At 34.1% G+C, this 22,541-nt stretch overlaps 1 protein-coding gene across 1 annotated transcript in view; it reads left to right on the top strand.

Moving 5' to 3' along the window:
- Positions 1-13,919, top strand: part of LOC108561497 (nuclear hormone receptor FTZ-F1) — a 66,226-nt gene extending 52,307 nt beyond the window's left edge. The window contains exons 3-6 of the mRNA XM_017919459.1: positions 6,711-7,387; positions 12,150-12,408; positions 12,494-12,594; positions 12,879-13,919. Coding sequence (XP_017774948.1) covers positions 6,711-7,387; positions 12,150-12,408; positions 12,494-12,594; positions 12,879-13,025 — 1,184 coding nt within the window. The 3' untranslated portion in view covers positions 13,026-13,919. The remainder of the gene's footprint in view (positions 1-6,710; positions 7,388-12,149; positions 12,409-12,493; positions 12,595-12,878) is intronic.
- Positions 13,920-22,541: the final 8,622 nt, after the last annotated feature.

Here is a 22,541-nt window from a genome sequence, read left to right as displayed (position 1 = left end):
CACGAAATTTTCGATTTCGTTTGGAGCATATGTACCCATATATATGTATATACTATCCCACTGGCGAGCAAAGCGTACCAAACCAACCTCCTTTCACTTTGCCTATGTGTTTGTGGCGACTTGCTGTATGTGTGTTTGTGAGATTGGTTTGCTCTTTATAAGGACTTCGCGAGAATTCGTTTTTCGAGGTGGGCCCCCCTACACAAATACTAATTGTCTTCAACACCTCGACGATTCTGCATCTGGTGATGATGTTGTTTACAAAAGACAAATACTTCTTTTGGGTGACAGATGTTTACTCGAAAAAATAAGTAATGTAGATATGTATCAGAGAGTACCAATATATGCAAATTAGCATAACTGCAGATGTATACTGTATCATATTAACTATTTATGAGTATTTTGTCATTCAGGTTTCGCTCAAAAACTAATGGTTTTCACCTCTCTTGTATGCTTAGATGTGTGTGTGTTTGTGTGCGCGGTGCGATTTTGAAACCGAAAGTTTTGAAATTGTGCTCGCGTCGCCTAGATTTTCACTTTTTCGTACGCCTCGATCACCAATCGATTTCAATTTCGGCGGAGGCGATACCTCCGCAACTCCTCCTCGCACTTCCATGCCTTTCATACCTCTCCGTAGAAAGTGAATCTTATCACGCATTGTGCCATCGCCGAAATGTACATGTAATAATACACGCATTTGTTTTCTCGCTCACTCAAAATTTATCTGTGTTGCGGTGCTACGTAGGCGAACCGAGGCACGTTTTGTGGAGCACACTTAATTCTAATTGCGTTTTTCGAAACTGCAATTTAAATGGACTTTAATGTAATTATAATTGTTAATATTTTTGTCGTGTGTGCTAATGCAATACCAACGTAGGAGACGACAGACGAAGGAACAAAGAACGGCGAGCGCGCGCGCGCATCTTGCGAAAGAATCCCGATGGAAACTTTTTGGCAATTAGATACAGGCTATTAATTAACGGTTTGCCTGAAACTCCGCAATTCGAGCAGCGCGAATACTTAAAAATTCCCATCATCTATTCTAAATTTAAATGTCGACTCAGTTTACTAAATTGCGCTGTTTAAATAAGTTTAGTTTATACGTACGAAGATTAAGGCTAAAGCTAATAGGGTTTCCAAGCTTCATTGTGTGTTCTAAAATTGTGCGAGTAGTCGATTCGCAATGACTCATTCGCATTATTATTATATTTGCATTATTCGTAAATGTCAATTTGGAAACAGCTTATGTCTTGTTGCAAGTGTCATTTAAATTCAATGTTTTATTGTTACAGACATGTCATTATAATCGACTAAATTGTAACAGATTATTTCTGATTGTATGTTGTTTTATTAAAATGTCATTATTAATGATTTGACTAATTCATGAAAAATGGTGTTATATAAATGTTAAAACCCTTTGGAAATAATGGTTTGGTAGACTTAACTTTTGTGGTTTTAATTTAAACAAGAAGCAAAAATTTGCGGTTGGCAACATGATTCGCGTGAACTTCCGAGTGATTCACACGAGTTGAGAATGGACAAAGTGAAGAGAACAAAAAAACATACACAAGCAAAGGAATGAAGAGGAGGAGGGAAAAGAAACACGTACAACACGAAACTTGTACAAAGAGCAGTTAACTCATTTCTTGGTCTTTAAATAAAACTCGTTTGAAATGCTCACTCTCCATTTTAAACCTTTTCAATTCTCTATTGATTTTTTTCGTCTTGTACCATTACACATATAGATTTTTTGCTGTGATTCTTGTACATGAATGCCGGGTGTTTGAATAGAATTTGGGGGCTTGGAATAGGAAGTGCGTTGAATGGGATAATCCAACAATGCCAATTAGTGGCGCGGTAGGCAACCCGCGCTGCTCGTGCCGATTTGTTCGCGTTTTGTTGATAATATCGGATAGGATTTTTTTTTCTCTCTCGTTGTACACGTTTTAATTGGAATGTCGGGATAGGCCGTGCAGAGTGTTTTCTGTGGCGCAGTCGATTGCATGTTCCAGCCTCACTAGTTGCGCTTGGTTGACGATCCAAGCACATACACACACACACACACCGAAAAACCCTCCTTACACAGCTTAAAAGGTGGAACATGGAAAAAAGAAGCGAAACAACCCTCTATTATAATCATCCTTCCGTATTGGAATCGCGAACAAACCATATGAGATAGGTAGAAAGAGCTAGCCTCTTGTGCAATGCGCTAAAATAAAGTAAATCTTTCCTTGAAGCTATTTTTAAAAACGAAATCTCTGTTTATGCTTGTACACCGTGTATGTGTGTATATGTATAAGTGTGTGTGTATATATACATGTATGTATGAGAGTGCGTTTGTGTGGAGTGAGCGAGTCTTCAAGTTCCGTGAAGTGGGACGAGGTCGTTGAATAACAATATCGTAATATCCTAAACGGGTACAACCGGCAACGTTGCTTACCTGTTTACCTGTATATATCATTTATGTATATCTTTCTACACTTAGTGTATATATATACATATACCTATATAAATTATAAATGGAAGCAACGCGTTTCCACTCTTCTTTTTCTTCTGCGGGGAAGAAGAAAAGCAATTGGATGGCTGTGTGGAAGCTAAGCGCGCGCTCTTGAAGTGAATCCATTTTCCATCTCTCGGCATTGCACCACCACCTCGAATCAATTTGCGAATAACTAGGTCGAAAAGAACATTGTGCAATGCACACTTGTATATTTTAATACATTCTGCTCTCGAAACTCCTACGAAAAAAAAAACGAATACAGGCAAGAGAGGTGGAAAGATGTGCGCTTGGAATTGGGCTGGCAGAAGATCTGCAGGATTGATGAAATTTTCTTTTTTGGAAACCAAAACTACTCTCGGGAATGATCTTGATAGGTAGATGACACGTTCCGCTAATGATATAGAAAAACCGTCACTTATACAACGACATTTATGCAACAGATTACGCGTGACACGAAATGTCAATATCATTAAGGATTTCTTAATTCAATTAGCAGACTTTATTATTTTTGATATAACTCTATGGATCTTTGTCGTTAAATCAATGCGAAGGATAATTTCCGATCAATTAAAAATAACTTTTTAATTGTTCATAAGGCGATGAATCATGTTGTAGAAACAACTTTTTTTTTTCTTTGTCGAATTCTTGTGAAACTATGTTCAATGGTATTAAGCAATTGACGTTTGAATATGTGTTGTATTTAGTGGAAAGAAGTCGAAAAGTGTGTTAAGATTCTAATCTGCTTTTTTTCTTGAGCGATCTTCTTTGTAATAAGGCAGCAGTGTGATTGATGTCTATTTGTAGGTTAAATCGAAACTGACGTAATGATATAATAGGTATTATGGCAAAAGAAACCGAAAGTGTGTTGAAGAGCGCGCGGCGGCGGCGAGCAGAGCAATAAATTCGCGCGTGTCGACACTGAAAGCGCTCAGGAAAAAGGTGGAGCGGGCATCTTCCATCCTCCTTTCTCTGAGCCGGCAGAGTGCGTGAGTGCAAGTAGGACGGCACTTGTTCCATGGATGTTGCAAGGTAGATGCGGCGACGATCTTGGGCATGTAGGTTGCCAGGTCGGTGCCGTAACGAACTGAAAACAACCTGCCCGACTACTACCAACGGAGATAGAGTAATCGTTTATTTGGGTTCTACATTACTTAATCGAACTTAGGTGTTGAATTTCTGGAAAATGTTCTCATTGAAATGCGGTTACCAGATACCTCATTTTTTTTATTCGGTTCTTTACTTTTTCACTAGTTGTCTTGAGTAGATAGCCTACTTATCCATTGCACCGTGAGCTGGTTATCTCTTGCACAAACCGCGTATTCAATTACGATTCTCAATCTCCTCGATATAGGAGAGCCTTCGAGAAGTGGGAGTTGATGGTGGTGGTCCATCGGTGAGACGGGTCAAAGCCAACTTCGTGGAATGAGGAAGACGACGTGAATCAGCTGATTCGTTTCAGATTGGTTCTGTGTCTCGGATCTTTTGTGAACCGACCGAGATGCGATTGTCCTTGGGAGAGAACCGAGTGTGGGTAATTAGCGCAACGCATACTACACACAGAACTGGCTCTGGCATTCATTGTTTTCTTCTCCGTTACGCAATGTTCATCCTGTTTTTTTTCTTGACTCTTCGTATATTGTTGATTAGAAACAGACACGAAATTAGGGCCTGTCCGTTCGTTTCCTGTCCCATCCTTTGAAAGCTACGGGGAGACCAAAAAAAGTTCACGTCTTGTACGTGGAAAACCTGTTCACGTAATAATGATGATGACCAGTCATCATCGTCTAAGAAGAAGGTGGCCGAGAAAAAGGAGGCAGGCAGGCAGGCAATTCCATTACGACTTTCTTCGACCTTGAAAGTGAGTGTCGGCCTGCATCGCGTGCACCGTCTGATCCACGGTTGCGTAACCCGCTTGCATTCAATCGAAGAGAGGAGAGCTAATAATAGAGAGAGAGTTGTAAAGAGTTGTAATGAGTCGAGTGTTGTTATATAGTGTGCATGATGGATGCGTGCGCGACGCAGTTGGACTTGATCCAGATATCTGCTCTCTCTCGCTCAGTGGGTCTGCATGCTACTAGAGCCTGTTTCGCTTTGTGCTATGGCTAGCTGCCTGCTTAGCTCTCAAGGGCGTTTGTAAAAATCGCCTTGGGATCGAACAACAAAAACAAACCAAACGAAAAATAGTAGTAATAGTACTCATACATCACTGCCAAACGTTTCATACACTCTATTTCCTAATACCGAAATTGAATAACGTCACCTCCGATTGGAATTTCATCGCAACTCCAATTGATTCACAGCAAAAATAATACAAAAGCAAATAATATTATCAATTCCATTTTAATCAAGCATTAAGGTGCAATAAATAAGGACCTTCCTGCAATTTTATCATAGTAACAACGTTCAATATTATTTCTCCTCCGCATATCAAAGCTAGCGGAGGAATATTATCATGGTTTTACCACCTGATAATCAGACCCTATGTATAGATCTTATTTACAACGATTATCCTGTTTAATCCACTTGCTGGTGTTCTTATAATACGAGTTTATACTTTTTGTTTTATAACAGAGATCTTGGGCGCATCCCTTTGCTAGGAATTAATCTTTTCACGGTGCCGGTGTACCGTTATTAACATTTTCCTGCTTGATGTATTTACATTCAGCCTTCGAGGGTGTTATAACTGGTTGGAAGAGGCTGAGTGTGCGTGTGTTTGCCCAAAGAATTCCAGTTTGGAAAGCCCATAGCGGAGTACCGTTACGCCTATAAAACCCTTCATCTCTACAGCAGCCGCAATTAGGAATTCTCAAAGCTCCGAAAAGCTTGTGACTAAAGAATAAGAGAGAGAGAGAGAGGAGCGAAGGGGAACAGCTGGAATTCTTCTACTTCCCCATCGTAAATATGAAATTATTATTCACGCGGATATTCGAACACACAACTAAACAGATAGAATTTGTTATTGACGTGAATATTTCGGTTCTGCATGAATTATTCATTGCAGTTCGTCCTTGGTCGTTTCATATAATATATATTTTTTTGGATTGTAATTGTTACCAATTCCGCTTCCATAATTACTATACTCCATAGTTTTTTTTTTGTTTTGTTGCTACATAAATGGAGTTAACAATCCATTGAAATATTTCAAAATGATTGAATGGTTAACGCAACAAAATGTTGAAAAATATTAAAAAAAAAATAGCAATATTATTATTGATAAATACTCAGGCAATATCCTGCATTTTTAAACTTATTTAATTGATAAATTTTATTTATTCTTTCATTCAACCGGAAATAACTGCGCTCCATTTAGTGGCAGAAATATGCGCGGGGATTGTTTCTCCTTTGTAGTTGGGATTTCCAGGTTGGGATCGATTTAGGAATTTCTATTTTATAAATAGAACGTTTATGGTTGGAAGCAGTAGCTTGTATATTCCAATCAATAGCGGAATAAAAAAGAATATGCATAGGAAATCCATATGTTTTATTTTTTTCAAAAGTCTCTTCAAAAACGAAAATGTATTTCTTATATAATTTTATCAAAGCTTTTAAATTGATTTATATCGATTAATATTGTAGATGTTTTGGATTAGAATCTAAGATGTTACTTTTGAAATCTGTTTCAATAAGATATTCTGTTATATAAGTATTTATATAATAACTCGTGTTTTTAATGGCGCGTCTATGTTGCGTAAACCATTATGTGCGAAGCATTGAAAAAAATAGGAAGAAATGAAAATGTATTAAAACAGAATATAATAAATAAAAGGACCGGTATTAAATATTTGCAATATATGTTTGCTACTGTTTACGTAACATTCTGAAATATCCAGGATAATGTTAAATCAATTGGATAAAAGTGAGGATGGGAAAAGCGTACCTTGACGAGATTAAAGTTTTTTCGTCTTACGTAATATTTTCTTCATTTTTCCTTGCCTTCTGTTAAAATGATGGCAATTGGTGGTAATTGCGTTGGAGTTGTTGCGTGTACAGCGTTATAGAATGAAATTAAGGAAATGATAATAAAAAATCCGAAACTCTGTTTGAGCAGTTTTGGTGTATGTATGTATGTGTATAAAAAAAAGTGAAATCGTCGGGCATGTTTCGAAACAGTCTTTTGCTATATTTGAATGTTTGAACTTTCGTTTCGGATGTCTCGCAATGTTTATTGTATGATTTATTTATGCGTGTTCTCTTTATCTGTGTGTTTTAGCCGTGAGGGCGGATAGGATGAGAGGTGGAAGGAATAAATTCGGACCAATGTACAAGAGGGACAGGGCGAGGAAACTGCAGATGATGAGGCAGAGACAGCTAGCTGCACAGACACTCAGAGGCGGCATTGGTGATATGTATCAGTCGAGTCAGTCGAGCTCGTCGCCGTTCGGCAACATCCACATCAAGCAGGAGATCCAAATACCGCAGGTATCTTCGTTGACGTCATCACCTGATTCTTCTCCAAGTCCTATTGCCGTCGCCCTGGGTCAGGTCTCCTCGAATACCCTCTCGCAGGCCGTCTCCAATCAGCAACCCGCCCTTCAGATCGTCGGAGTGCAGGGCACACCCTCTATGATGATGGCTGACAACAAGCTGTGGGCCAACTCGACGACGACTTCCCCGCATTCTCTAAGTCCGAAGACGTTCCAATTTGATACGGTGGTACCTCCGAGCGCGAGTGTTCCTACCTCTAGCAAAATGTCGCCTTTGATAAGAGACTTTGTGGAAGCCATCGACGATCGCGAGTGGCAGAACTCCCTCTATGGACTCCTCCAGAGCCAAACATACAACCAGTGTGAAGTGGACCTTTTTGAACTTATGTGCAAAGTGCTGGACCAAAACTTATTCTCTCAAGTGGACTGGGCGCGTAATTCCATCTTCTTCAAAGATCTCAAGGTAAGGCATCATTTCCTGCATATTATTAGTACATATTATTACAACATTTGAATATTTAATATCCTTATCACAATACATTTATTCTATCAATACATTTCTCTTACAAATAACAGCTTTTCTGTCAAGATATGTGGTGTTTTGTAGTATCTCATATTCCAATATTTTTTTCATTCAAATCCGGAATCGACTTTAACATTGATTATTGTCATTGAGGAAATCTTAAATTCTTTAATAATGCCTTTTATTTCACATTTTTAATCAATAATTATGCCTTAAGATTGTTAAATCGTCATCGTTATAGAGCTTCTTCTATTTATAAAATCTAGTTGGCCCATACTGTTCATTTTTCGTTTTCATTATACAACTTTTATAAGCAGTCGAACGTGAATGTCAAATAGTTAGTAATTTTGCGTAGACAATACTGGTATTTAAATACCAAATGAAATTGTACCATGGACCCTTTATGGTATTGCAATCTAAAATTGTAATTGAGGAAAGGCAGGGCCTCTTCCCAGCCTCGTCTTCTCGGTTGCCGCCGCCGCCACCATTTGGTATGGTACATAAAATTTAGTTATTGCGCCAAAGATTCTGACCCACATAGCAATCGAACTCGAACTCGCGGCGCGCTCGTTGTGCAACCTCTCCTCGCCAATTGCTCAAACCCCCCAGCGCCAGTTCCACCGACATCCGCAAGAGCAGCAGCACCTCACAGCACTCTCGAGATCTGGGCCACTGTTACTAGGTCAAGAACAAAACGCAACCGTTACGAAACCCTTGAATTCTCCAGCGAAAATGGAAAGTGAACCGAGCGACAACGACGACTCACTCTCTCCCATCATCAGTCCAGCAGATTCACTCGCATTTTCGCTCGTCTCGTATATGCGGCTGCAGTAAATCCAATCAAATCTTAAAAGAATGAACTTAAAATATTAGAAATAAAATATTGATGTGTATGGTTCAAATATGAAGCAGATGTAAAAAACTGAAAGCACATATACACAGATAAATAGAGATATATGTAATAGTAATTCAAAGCTTGCGTTTTGTTGTCCGCGTTTGGACGTTGCAACAGCGCGCAACCAAACACGATTTACATTTCATAATAAGCCATTGCTTAAATGTCAGTTGCTTTATCCAACTAAGCATAAAGACTGAGAGAGAACCGGCGGCGGCGTGTATGTGCGCTCACAACCATATTATCACTGCCATTGTTGATCGCCCACAAAAATCTATTTTTGTCAAATAGTCAAATTGATATATACCCAAAAAAAACTAAAAAATCCATACATAGAATCAATCTTAAGTTGAGAATTTACTTCCCAGTTATTCACAACAAACCTATTTGTAAATAATTTAAATGCATGTCTGTATTCAGTCAAAATTAACATAATTTCTTTATAGCGATGACGTAGTTTTCATCTAGTTAACATCAGTATTAAAAAACTATTATAATCTATAAATAACTTATTAATACTCTCAATCTATGATTGATGATAATGAAACATTTATTTTTAACAATACAAAATATTACAATAATACATAGTTAAATACTATAAGTTCTCGTTTTTACTATATCAAATACTAAAGAAAAACTAACATCAACATTAAACTTATTCATTTTTTGACCTGTAATTACATATACACAGTTTATTCACCTGATTGTATGCTAATTTAATCATTTTTTATGATCTCTTATTTTTCTTACGACTGTTCACGTTTTTATAATTCGTTGTTTACATTTTTACGATTTTATTACTGTTAAGTTGTGACTTTGGGTTTATATAAAACTTGATCAACATCATACAATTCATTATTCCATGAAAAAAGGTTATTAAAGTTCAAAACTTTGATACATTTCTTTCAGTTCAATAATAATGTAGGTTATTATATTCAAATATTACTTCACTTTTTAAATTAATCATATTCAACTGTAAATAGTATACTTTTAAATTGTATGAAAATAAATAATATTAGCACTACAATTAAGAATTTATTGTAATTTACCACTTCTTTCAGATTCCTCTGTAAATAGTGTGTTGCAATTAAAGCGATTGATTAAATTCAATTAACCACATTTTTGTTTTGTTGAAATATAATTTTGAAATCTTGAATCGATTACATGCCGCAACGATCTCCTTCTATGATCTTTAGTCTGGCAACGCAGCATTACCATATTACCAAATGGAAAAAAAAGATGTGTAAACAATGAAAACGTTGGGAGTGTCGCGAAACTATTTGATATTTTTAATATTAAGAATGATTTAGCTCCGAGAGTGTGTAATCATACATCGGAAGGGAAATGTGTCTGTCTTGAAAATATCAAAATGTTGCTCAATACTTGGTAGTCCGATGTATATAAATAAACTATTCAGATTTATGCGCGGTGTTTTCCGACTCTGGAAAGAGGTAGAGTGAAAAAAAACGCTCAGAACAGTTAAGTCAATTAAGTAGGAGTTGCGTAAGAGACGGCCCTTTATTTATACACACTCGCAGTTAAGTAATCCGATCTGTATAACTTCTTTTTGTTCCGTTGCAATCCTATCGATTATTGCGGTAATTATGTTTTTGCCGCATTAGAGCGGTGGCGGAGGAACGAGGAAAAAGAGAGCCCAGGGCTTGGTGGAGAAGAGGAGAGAAGGAAAAACTGTGCCGCGTGCTTTTGCTTACAAACATACACAACATGGGGGGGAGGGAAAATGCAGAAGGAGAGAACAAAAACAAAAAAAAGGCAGCGAGATTGCTAATGCTAATCATTGCGTAATATTTAAAGTAATCGTACAATCGCATATACACACGAGCACACAATGCCTCCTTACTAGCACACGCCACGCCACTTACTAATGACTTTAAAATGTGTAAGTACGCGTTTTAAAAGTTGTGTATGTTGTTACTGCTGTCGGTGCATACGTAATTTCGACACAATAATTCCTCTAATTATGCTCCCGTGGAAAGAGAACAGGCCGCGCGGACGGAGGAAGGAAAACGAAGGAATGAAATACCTGAGTGTGTCCTGTCTTACAAAGTTGCCTCTCTTGCATTGATTGTGTGCTGCCGATGTTACACACAGTAGGGAACTCGAAACCAATTTAAAAACACCACAGTACGGCCGCAATTGTGGCGTTGTTCTGCTTCTCCGACAGTCTACGCACGAAACGTATTTAATTGCCATTTATTATATTACATTTCTTTGCATCTTTGTTTTGAGATACTTTCGTAATAAACAATCCGATCTCTCAATATCGATCTTCTATATGAATTTTCGTTCAGTACTCATTTTAAATATAAATCAAGTTTACATATACCAAATGACGACGCATTCGAAATGGATCCATAATCTAATGATGGGGTGAAGTTATTAAAAGAGAAATTCATTTTGTACGCAGTTCGAGTTATGTAGTAAGCCTCATTTAAACCATAACTGACTGCGACTTCCGGTTTCTCTCACCGTGAAAAATATGATTCGTTCTCGCTTTATTTAAATATTTTGTTATTCCCCTTAGTTTTTGTATCAGTTCCTGTGCATTGTTACGAAATATAATACAAAAAGAAATTGCCATCCGATGGTGTGGATTTTATTTTGAATTCGATCAGTTTTGAATATTTCAGATAAACATGAAATATAAAGTTATAAAACATCTAAAGAACTAAATCTATTTACTTAGTATATTTTTAATATTACTTGAGTGTGGTATTTGGAAGATGCAATTAAATTTATATTGGAAGATCAGTTTAACGTAAGTGATGTAACGACCCTATTACGTGGGTAACAGACTGGTTACATTTAATGGATTTTATGCCGCGCTTTTTCTCGGTATTTGCTTGCGGCTCCTCGTTGTCAATAAATGTAAAACAAAGTACACTAATGGTTGGTGGTTCTTAAGCAAATGGTCATGATGTGAGCTTTTTTTTGATAGGTGGTGTTGATATTTTGAGTTATCTGTTAGTAATTGCTACGATATTTGGAAACGAAATCATATTATTATTTTGGCCTAGATTCTAACATCCCAAGATGGGATGAAGACTTTCCTCAGCCAGAATTCTAAGAAAAAATAGCTAGGATTCCGAAGCTCCGGACATCAGTGGATCATCTTCAAGGGTGAACCAAAATTTGAAAGTCGCGCGAAAAATTTTCTTATATTTCGAATTGCATTTTTACTAGAATAATAGTTTATGTTAATGATATGTTTTCTTGAAAAGAACATAAAAGTTGCTACTTAAGAAGGTGATTATTAGGAAGGGAAAAAAGTTTAGTTATTCCGAATTGGATGTAATTGCGAAGCTATGTGGGTTTGTTGTTTTTGTGTTGCTGTTGGGGGACCTTTAACTATGGGAAACTGAAATGGGGCGACACACCTGTTGCACATACAACACATCCATCCAATGGTGGTTCGTTCGTTCGTCGGCAAAGTCCATCCGTCCAAAACTCGTTAACTCTGATTTGTATGGGAAATGAAATGCATCAGACTATGTTGATTATTATTGTGATTACGCGGCCCCGTGCTTCCCTCCTTCTCATCCATGGCGTAACACACCGTCCATCCGACTGTGTGAGTCTGTTTTTTTGTGTGTGTTCGTTCTTATAAAAAAAAAACAACATCAAGACTGCATAACACGATGATTTTCAATAAAAATACACAACTTCATCGCGACTTCCGCCGCCGACTCGCCGAATACGATACATTAAAAGCTTCCATCAAACTTAGTTCTTAAGACGAATTGAATACCAATGATAAGTTCGGTTCTTTCCGAAATTCTGTTACAGGTTGATGACCAGATGAAGTTGCTGCAACACTCCTGGTCCGATATGCTTGTTCTGGATCACATACACCAGCGGATGCACAACAATCTGCCCGATGAAACGACGCTGCACAACGGCCAGAAGTTCGATCTGCTCAACCTAGGCCTGCTGGGTGTCCCGACGCTCATCGACCATTTCAACGACATCACCGCAAAATTGCAAGAACTTAAATTCGATATCAGCGATTACATATGCATCAAATTTCTGCTTTTACTTAATCCAGGTAAAGATTAACGCACAACTTTGGGTTTGCACACAAATTGGGAAGGAGTAAATGAATGAGAAATTAAATTTGATTTTTGTTTTAGATGTGCGGGGTATCACAAATAGGAAACACGTACAGGATGGTTTCGAACAAGTACAACAGGCTTTACTTGAATACACTGTCACGTGTTACTCCAATATTCAGGTAAATAGATTTCCATTCTGTGTGTTCTATACTTACTTCAATAGTTCATTGTAATTAATTACAAATAGTCATCTAGTATTTGAATAAAATATCGTTTAATATTAACATAATAAGACGTATTTAAATAATTTCATTTACTTTAAAGTAGTTATTTGTAAATTGGATTAAAGTACGAAAAAAACTTTTTAATTATCAAATAATAATATTACAAAATACTAAAGTTACCCTAAATAAAACTACAATATTGAGTATTATCTAAATGTGTATGTTTATTTGTTTTTTAGGATAAATTCAATAAAATGTTACAAATCCTTCCGGAGCTCCACAGTTTGGCAGCAAGGGGCGAAGAGCACCTTTACCTCAAGCACTGCAACGGCAGCGCTCCCACGCAGACGCTCCTGATGGAGATGCTTCACGCCAAGCGGAAATAATAAGAGGAGGAGGATGCGGTTGATGATGCGTAGGATGATGATCTGAGCGACGAGAAGAAGCGCAGAAATCACCCGAGCACCATCACCCCATCGACATTTGTTTTTGTATAAACTCACCATCACAGAAGAAGAAGACAGGACCTCACTTTAACAAGCAAAAGAAGGAAATATAAATTCAACTCTGAAGTTACTGCAGAACAGCAAAAAACAAACAAACAAATATTTAAAAGTATATTGAGAAAAAAAAAACTAGTGGAGAGACTAAAGCGAGACAGACACAACACAAAACAACAAATAGAGTTATATGTATATGATAGAGAACCCGACCTCCCTTCGTTCACTACGAACGAAAGGGAGATGATGAGGAAAAGAATGTGTTACCATAATTATTTTATAATTTTAGATTTACTAAATGAATTCTGTGCAATATACAGGCTTGTATAACCAATACTATACACACACACGAACACACCACACACACAACACTTACAAAGTTATTTGTAAATATTTGATTTTGAGATATATATATAAAAAAAAGAATGTAATAACTAAAACGAGGACGAGACAAATACTATACAAGTGTGGAGCAGAAGAAAAACGGTTCCTCGCGAGGAAAATCTCTTTATTATATGATATATTATATATATATAAAATAGTTGTTGACATTGATGCCTTCATGAAGTACAAAGAGAAGAGAATGTTATTGTATTGATTTTTCTCGTTTCGTTTTCATTATTTTTTTTTTGGTTTGGATGCAAGTGAGTGAACGCTAGATGACTTTTCTTGGTTTTCCTGATGAAATGCATGCGGTGCGCGTTACTCGATTTATATTTTTTTATGAAAAGGCAAAGCAAACGAAACTTATTTACCATAAACCGTCTGAGGGCGTGCACCTTAAAAAAAATCCTAAGAGAGATTTGTTTTTGATTTGTTTTTATTAATTTCTTTTACTTATTAGACTCATATTTAAAAAAAAAACTTCCCCCCAAGGAACGTTTATTGTGCATCGTTTTCCCCCCGAATATATAAAGTATAAAGAATGGTAATAAGCGAGAGAAAGAGAGAAATTTTATTTATGTTACAAATATAAATATTACAAAATAAAATATATTTAATTAATATGATAATTATATTTTTATAATGGACACATTCCAGAAGTGCTCTGGAGGGATTCAAGGGCATCCTAGAAACTTAGCTTTTAAAAAAAGGAAGGAACTAAACAGATGATGATTTGCCAGGGATTTAGAATGAAAGAATGAGAGAGAGAGAGAAAGATTAGGCAGTTATGGTGAGAGAGAGAGAGAGAATGTGTGTGTAAACAGAGTAGGCTTATGATTAAAAAAAAAACGAAAGATGAGTGAAAAGTTTATGAATGATGATGAAGACACTGCACCCAACTTAACCCCCTCAGATGATGAAATTGAGTATCAATCAACAACCGGACTCTTTATTTTTTAATTACTTTTGTCTTTTTATATATATACATATATAGATTATTAATTAAATATTAATAATTATTGTTATTTTAATGTTTGTTTTGGGGGCCACCAGAAAAAATAAGATTAAAATGTTACACGAGCCCTTATACCCTAGGTTATAACTCTTGGTGATGGACTAACACAACTTTGTAATTTATCGATTAAGGAATTTATTGTTGCGAATCATAAACGTGTTTTTTTGTGTGTTTTTTTTTTGTTTCTTTCAATTATTATTGCTGTTCGTTAATCGCAGCGAGTTAAAAAATCTGTGAGAAATTGATGCATTGTTGTTTGCAAACTAGATCGTTGTACATTGTACTCTTATCCATTTGAGCACCACGTGCCCCAAGAATTTCTCACTCGAGGCGCGATTCTTTTCACTATAATGTTATGTATTTTTTTAAAATTTTATTATTGTTAACTACCTCTGGAAGATGACAAACAGAATTAAGTAACGAAAGAAAACACACCCTCAAATACACACACATATAAAGATTGCGCTGGCCATCAGTAATCAGAGAAGATACGAGTTCAACAGAGAAATCCGTACAAGCGAAAAAAAATCGAATTACTATTATTTTTTTTTAGAAAAAAAGAAACAAAAATTTAAATTTTTGTATAAAATTAAATTGTTTTGTAAATAGCGAAAAAAATAGAAATATTATTATTGACAGAAAACTTTTACTAAAGTGTTAATTAACGTGAAGATGAAGAAAAAACCCGAGCTTTATTATATATTTTTCTAATTAAGTTGTTTAAGAGATCTGCTATTCTTATATAATTATATATATATACTATATATTTAGTGTGTGCTCTAATTATTATTATTAATTATATTATATATATATTATAAATATAGTTTATTGATTGTAAAATATTTATAGAATTTTAATTTGTTAATTATTGTTGATTTATTACTTATTTTGTGATATGTTTAATAATTATATGCTTTTCTTATACTGAGAGAATCGACACACACAGAACCATGGATTACTGATGGTACGCCTCTAATCACTACCAAAACAGACCTTCCCCCCTAATTACATTCAATTCCCAAACCATCACTTGAAATCGTTAATATCTTCTTCAGTGCTTTAGCAGATAGCCCCTCCCCTCGTTATTAACTTACCACGTTTCCCTTAAGCACGAGAAGATAGGACGATAAAAAATATGCAAAAACACGTTTATTAAAAAAAAAAATGAAAATTTACTATTATTTTTTTTGTTTCATTTTTCTTTTGTATGTATATTAAGGCCCATGCTCTATACATATATATTATATATATATATTTGTATGTTATTATATATAATGAATGCATATGTATTTATATTATATATCATATAAAATATATTAACGTACATTTTTATTTAAATAAGCAGTGTGATTGAAAGGTTGTAAATATAATTTATGTGGATATAAAAAGATTTGTTTGTAGTATAAATAAATTCACGTCAACTAAAACTAAACACTATATGCTTTTTGATACTATCCTGGTCTTTTCAAAACACTATATTTTTATAATCTTTAAACATTGATTCCAGATTAATTTGTTTGATTGAGGTAAGTAATATGCGTTTCTGTACTATTTTTTTGATCAAACAAAATAATTTTTTTGCAGAGATTTTTTCTTAAAATAGAGATTTGTTGGACTTTTATATATTATTTTATTTGTAAAAATAGTCTCATAAATTTGGGGTGCGAAAAATCAGTGAAGTACGGTAAATCTTTCTACATTCTTATATAAAATTCAATTTTGATTAATTTTAGTAATTGCATTCATGCTTAAACCTGAATGTTGACCTTCAGCTTAAATGTGAAAAGTGTTACCCTTTCACCTGTTATCTTGTTTTCTCCCCTAGTGCGAGTTAAATATTACCACTAATGTTTCTTTTATAACACCCCTTTTTTCAAACTCTAGAACCAGATACTTTTGTTAGCTCCCCTTTGCTGGAAATCTTTTTTTTACTACGTTGTTCAGCTTTTTATCATGTCAATCATTGCTGACTTATGTGAACTTTATGCATTAATTCAGAAAAACTTGTGCGTAAGTTTTCAATATACATTGGCGTTTATGTCATAGGAATATTACAGATAATAATTGCATCGCAGTTTTATTTCTTTCCACTGTTAAGTATAAATTATTTTATGCTACTATTTTGTATGTTTATAAAATTTGTAATAACTATATGAACAGACAACTTCACTATTTTTTTTGAAAATTTTCTACTTGAAGAAATACGAAAGGTAAATATAACACGTTGACTGCCAACTACGAGATATCTCGTATGTTGTTTACTTGCCCAGGACGTCTACTACGAGTTATCTCGCCATATTTGTACAGCTACTAAAAAACTCGTAGCATAACAGTGTAAATATGAATAGATAGCCTAAGGAAAGAGAATACAAAATCAGGTTTGCCGTAAAAGAACAAAAAATACAATTATAATGTTTATTCAAAAAGAAAAAGTTTATACAAGGAAATACTATTAATAAAGTTTTTAATAATATAATATGATTAAATGAAATTGCCTCCTTAGGCAGGAATCGTGAAAAATTCCGTGACGAAATCGTTAGATATCAATGAAATTTCGTACTCCATTTACACAAAAAATAGTTGATCACCTAACATAGTGATTCCTAAAGTGGTCTATATCGACCCCAGGGGTCTTTGACAACCTGCAAGGGGTCTACGTCAGCGAAAAAAAAAATTTGGGGGTCCATGAAATGAAAATGGGGGTCCACGATAGTGGATCTCAACATACACTGATAGTACCTATTTACTTACATTATAGTATCTTATAATATCAAGACATATACATTGTTTATAAAAGTACCTATGAAGTAAACATTTATTATATATGTTTATAAAATTGTGTAAGTTGTAGGATGTAGGCATTCGCTTTGTGGTCGCAATACATTTTGAACTTGTAAAAACCTGCACATAATGATATACCAGTATCATCTTGTTACAAAATTGACGCCAAATGTTGATAATTTATTATTAAAGGATCAGGTTCATCCTTCTCACTAAAAACATTTACTTATTGCTTAGTATATTTTATGTTACGTATATTTTATATAACTACAAAATTTTATTTTGAGTAGTTTTAATTTAAATTCAATTAATAAATGTATAAAACTTAACATGTGTTTTTACTTTAAGTTTTTAACACTAAACTTCACTACAGTTAGAAATTTACAAAAAATCAATATCAGGTAAGTAGGGGGTCTATTCAAAACCGAAAAACATGGCAAAGGGTCTACGACACAAAAAAAGTTTGGGAACCTCTGACTAACATATTTAACAAATGAAGAACGAACATACTGCAGTTACAGACATGATTATGAAAATCTTTAAAGCTCACCGCGCGAATAACGAATGGCATTGTGCTACTGTTATCAAGAAATTAAAAGCCAGTAAGTATGAGATTCCAGTCTACCTTCGTATATGTTAGTAAACATTGTTTTTGCATCTTCAACCAAAGTAATGGAACGCTGACTGATAACTTTTGTTTGCTGGTGGAAAAGAAGAAGGAAATGAATAAAATATATATCGTAGAATACAAATATGTAAACATAAACATCCGCTAAATATCTCTTTACAAATAAACTTTTCGAAATTAGTAACTTAACCTTTCATAGAACGCGCTGCTTACAACTAATAAAATAACACAAAATACAAATTCTCAAGTATTATTCGCCAAAAGCGACCAGTTCTCCATTAAGTAGAAATTTTGCAACATCGAAAACGTCTGGTAGTAATAAATAATTAATACGACTTTTTTTGTGCACGTAGAAAATCAGAAAATATTGTCGAAAACAAGAATCTGTTTAAGCAATAGATCAGTGATTCCCAAAGTGGTCTATATCGACCCTCAGGGGTCTATGACAAAAATTTGGGGGTCCACGATAGTGGATGTCAACATACACTGATAGTACCTATTTACTTGCCAATTGCAATTGTTTAATTGAAGATATGCTTAAAAGAAGATTTTCGTCTTTCCCGTTTAATAAAAAAAAGATATTTACAAGAACACGAAGCGCTCACTAATATTAAGTATTAGGTCTTAAACAAAAACATTTAAAATACATTTAAATAGAGAAATTTAAGAATAAATTGGTTATGATTGCACATTTATCAAATCTATTCTGTTTTCTCACGAACAAAATATCTGGAATAAATTCAGCTATTCTCATCTAAACAACATCAGTAAAGCATGCAAGAGACACAAATGCTCTCCTAAAAAAAATGATAAGGGAGCTCGTAAAGATTTTTTTAGTGCGCAATTTAAAGAAAATATTGCAATACATAAATATTTTTTATACAGCATCTCCTGGTTGAAAAGTCACTGTCTGCCACTGATCCATACTGGTTTCATTATTACCTTGTATATTAGTAATTTATTTTTCACTGGTAATTTTGAATTTTACCCTAATAATCTCTAGAGATTTATAAATGATTCCTGAATATGTTCTTTCCAGTATTCTATCGAGGTGCATGGCTAAATATTTGACTTTCGTTGATTTTGACAGATCTTGGTCATTAAGTCTTAGTATTGGTTAGGTGTCTTTCTTCGGAGTCTTTCTCCATAAACCGATATTCTTCTTTTTATGAGCCATTTCTGCAGCTTATGCTGGATTCTCATCTGATTCCAAGATTGCTGTTGTAGTATTACTAGTTTTTGGAATGTATTCCATGACTATATTGGATTTAAATCGATGTATTCGTATTTAATTTTTCCCTAAACATTCTATTCTCCAGATACGATTTTATTATTTTATAATAATTGCCATTAGATGTCATACTTTGTCGAATGCTTGCAACATGTCTTAAGAAATTAAGGTTTACTATTCTATTTAGGGTGACTAATAGCTGAAAGGTAAAGTCGCTCTACCCACGATTTCGTGGGCGTCGGTTCGAATCCTAGTCCAACCAGGTCCTTTGTCCTCTCGGTGCTTACAGCAATGGTAACTATCCACCGGGAAAGCTTATCCATTTAATGTCAAACGCGATCTTAAATTTACTCAATGTTCTCATTGATGAACAGATAGTGAATAAAATTATACGACATAACAAAAAACAAACTATTCTATTTACTTGCTTTATTGTGCCGTGTTTGTTATCAGTGCTATCGAATAAAATCATTATCCTACTATAATTCTCCTAACATAATTAATTTTATTTTCCTTATAACTTTCAATATGTTTGTTTTGACCATTTTTTACGTGGTGCACAATAGCAACCAAAATAACTAAGAAAAAATGCCTCCATTTTTTTAAAATTGCTTCTTTGTCTATAAAACCACCGTTATTATTTTTTATTTGATAATTTTCCATTCGAGGTAATTTTTATGCTGCCAGTATGGAATATCCGCAGTTGTCCTTACAATCTGATGTTTTTCAAAAATATTTCAAGAAAAACAGAACTGTGTATCGTTTCGCTTGAATTATATCAACCAATTTCTCAGAACTTGTTTTCCGTTTATATGGTTTTTTATAAATCATTTATTATCAAAATTCCGATATTCTGTTCAGGATATATAATTATATTATTGCACATGTCGGGTCCATGTTGAACAAATATTTGTATGTTACATTATCAATATTTTCTAAATTAACATTTGACATATAATTAATCTATTTACTTTAATTCACAATTTTCATGTTTGTTTCACGTTTTGATTTTCAATTCTATATGTTTTATGACAATTAAAATATATTTGTAATTTTATTCATTTGGAATTCTTTTTTATTAATTACTTTATATTTTCAATAAAAAAAAAAGTCAGCCAGTATGACGGAATATTCATATTAATAGACTTGTGCCTTAAATTTAGATAGATATAGAACTTCAACGAGAAGTGTAGTACATTAGCGTGTTCAATGTGCAATGGATTTACACTTGTGAATATGAATTGATTAGTTAGAATTGTAGATTTATATGTAGAATCAAAACATAACTTTTCTTCGTGTCAGGATATAAAACGTGCAACGAGAAGTGTAATACATTAGCGTATTCAACGTGCCATAGATTTACAGTTTGTAAATTTATATTGATTAGTTAGAATTGTATAGGGTGGCCCATCGGGTACGCCGGATGTAAATATCCTACCATTTTTTTTGTATATAAGTTGGCATTTCTAATGTTTGACATTTGTCATCTGCAGTTATTGAGGTTATTAAAAATGGGTCGCTATACAAAAGAACAACGTATTGTAATTGTTAAAACCTAAAGTTTTTTTTAAAGTTTTTTTTTTAAAACGTTATCTTTATTGATGAAACTCATTTTCATTTGGATGGTTTTGTTAATAAGCAGAATTGTCGAATTTGGGGCAATGAAAATCCTAGAGTTATTAATGATGAACCCAAAATAATTGGATCGTTCTTTTTTGAGAATGATTTAACATTTTGTGAGATCAATTGGACGACATGGAACTTGAAGAAATGTGGTCTCAACAGGATGGTTAGACATGCCATACAGCAAGAGAAAGCATCGATTAAGATAACATTTTCCTGGTCGTGTGATTTCCAGAAATGCTGACGTTAATTGGTCGCCCAGATCTTGCGACTTGACCCCATGCGATTTTTTCATTGGGTTTTTAAAAAGTCTATGGTCTATACTAATAAACCACAAACAATTCCTGAACTGAAAACAGAGATCCAACGAGTCAACGAGTGAAATTGAGTCAACTGCCTTAAAGTCTTTGAAATTTTTCGAAAGGGTCAGGGTATGATAGCATTAGGCGACTTAGTATTCTATAATTAATCTCAACATGTCTACTGTATAAGTCAATAACAATTTCCCAATTAAATAATAATTTACTGTGATTAATTTCAAAATTAAATCCGGCGTATCCAATGTGCCACCCTATAGATTTATATGTGGAATTAAAACATCACTTTTCTTCATATTAGAAGGATTGTACTAACATGATATAAAGTGATGGTTATAAAAATCCAATTAATCCAATTCTGACAATAATTTCGATCTTTCTCAGATCTAGGTATGACTTAATCAAAGGAACTCACTTTGGTCAAAAATTAAAATAAACCCAAACTTTGGTTAATTAGGAAGACCCCGAAACATTGTAAGTCCAAGGGTCTCAAAGATTGATAGTCGAGGGTATTAGTCCAGTGTTAGCCCAATTCCCACAGAGTTATCAGTCCCCTCCTGCTCTTTCTGAACAAGTTATTGTGTTGATCGATCTTAATTTACAGCTTGTTATTATTCTTTATTAAATTGATCCTTTATTATTTTTAGCAAATCTTCCTTTTTATAACTGATTATTTTATAATCTTTTAAAAATACCATAGATGTTTTTCTTTCTGGCTTTTAATATTCTAAGAAAATTCCTATTTTGGTTTTAATAAATTGCAATAGAATTGTATAAAATTATTTATATGAAAAAAAATTTAATACTTTTTATTGTGGAACATTTTATAAGTTGATGATTATAGTATATACCAATGATTCTCAATATTTGGGGGGTTGCAGAAATATTGATAACAGGTCAATCCGTGATGTTTTTCAACATCGGGGGGTCGCATTTTTTTTTAAGTGCAAAAGGAGATCGCGGACCAAAAGGTTTGAGGAACGCTGGTATATACAATTTTATTTATGTATGATTCTATTTTCTCTAGCAGACCTGAAAAAATATTAACGGATATAATTTATTGATGACTATTTAATTCCCAATTGAAAGGTTATCATGTTTGGTCTGTTCACGCTTTTCCATTTGATATCTGATAATAAGCATTAAATAATATGTTTTTCATAAATAACTTCTTACCATCCGGTTAAGAAATTTCATAATAAATCTTAAGCAAAAACAATATTTTCTTATCATTTATTAAATATTTTGCGATGTGCAAATTTCTAAGAAAATCTCAGAAAGAAACAGTGCTTTTATATTTTCATGATTGATGAACATTGGAATGTATCAATAATAATATTTTTTTATAAAAGTTATACATAAACAAAATAATATGAAGTTACAATTGGTTGCTTCGTATCTATCATCATATCAAATTTGTTAA

The sequence above is a fragment of the Nicrophorus vespilloides genome, unplaced genomic scaffold (assembly GCF_001412225.1).
Source record: "Nicrophorus vespilloides isolate i.1.1-1 unplaced genomic scaffold, Nicve_v1.0, whole genome shotgun sequence".
NCBI classification, from domain to species: domain Eukaryota; kingdom Metazoa; phylum Arthropoda; class Insecta; order Coleoptera; family Silphidae; genus Nicrophorus; species Nicrophorus vespilloides.
This window is presented reverse-complemented; position numbering and strand designations above follow the sequence as displayed.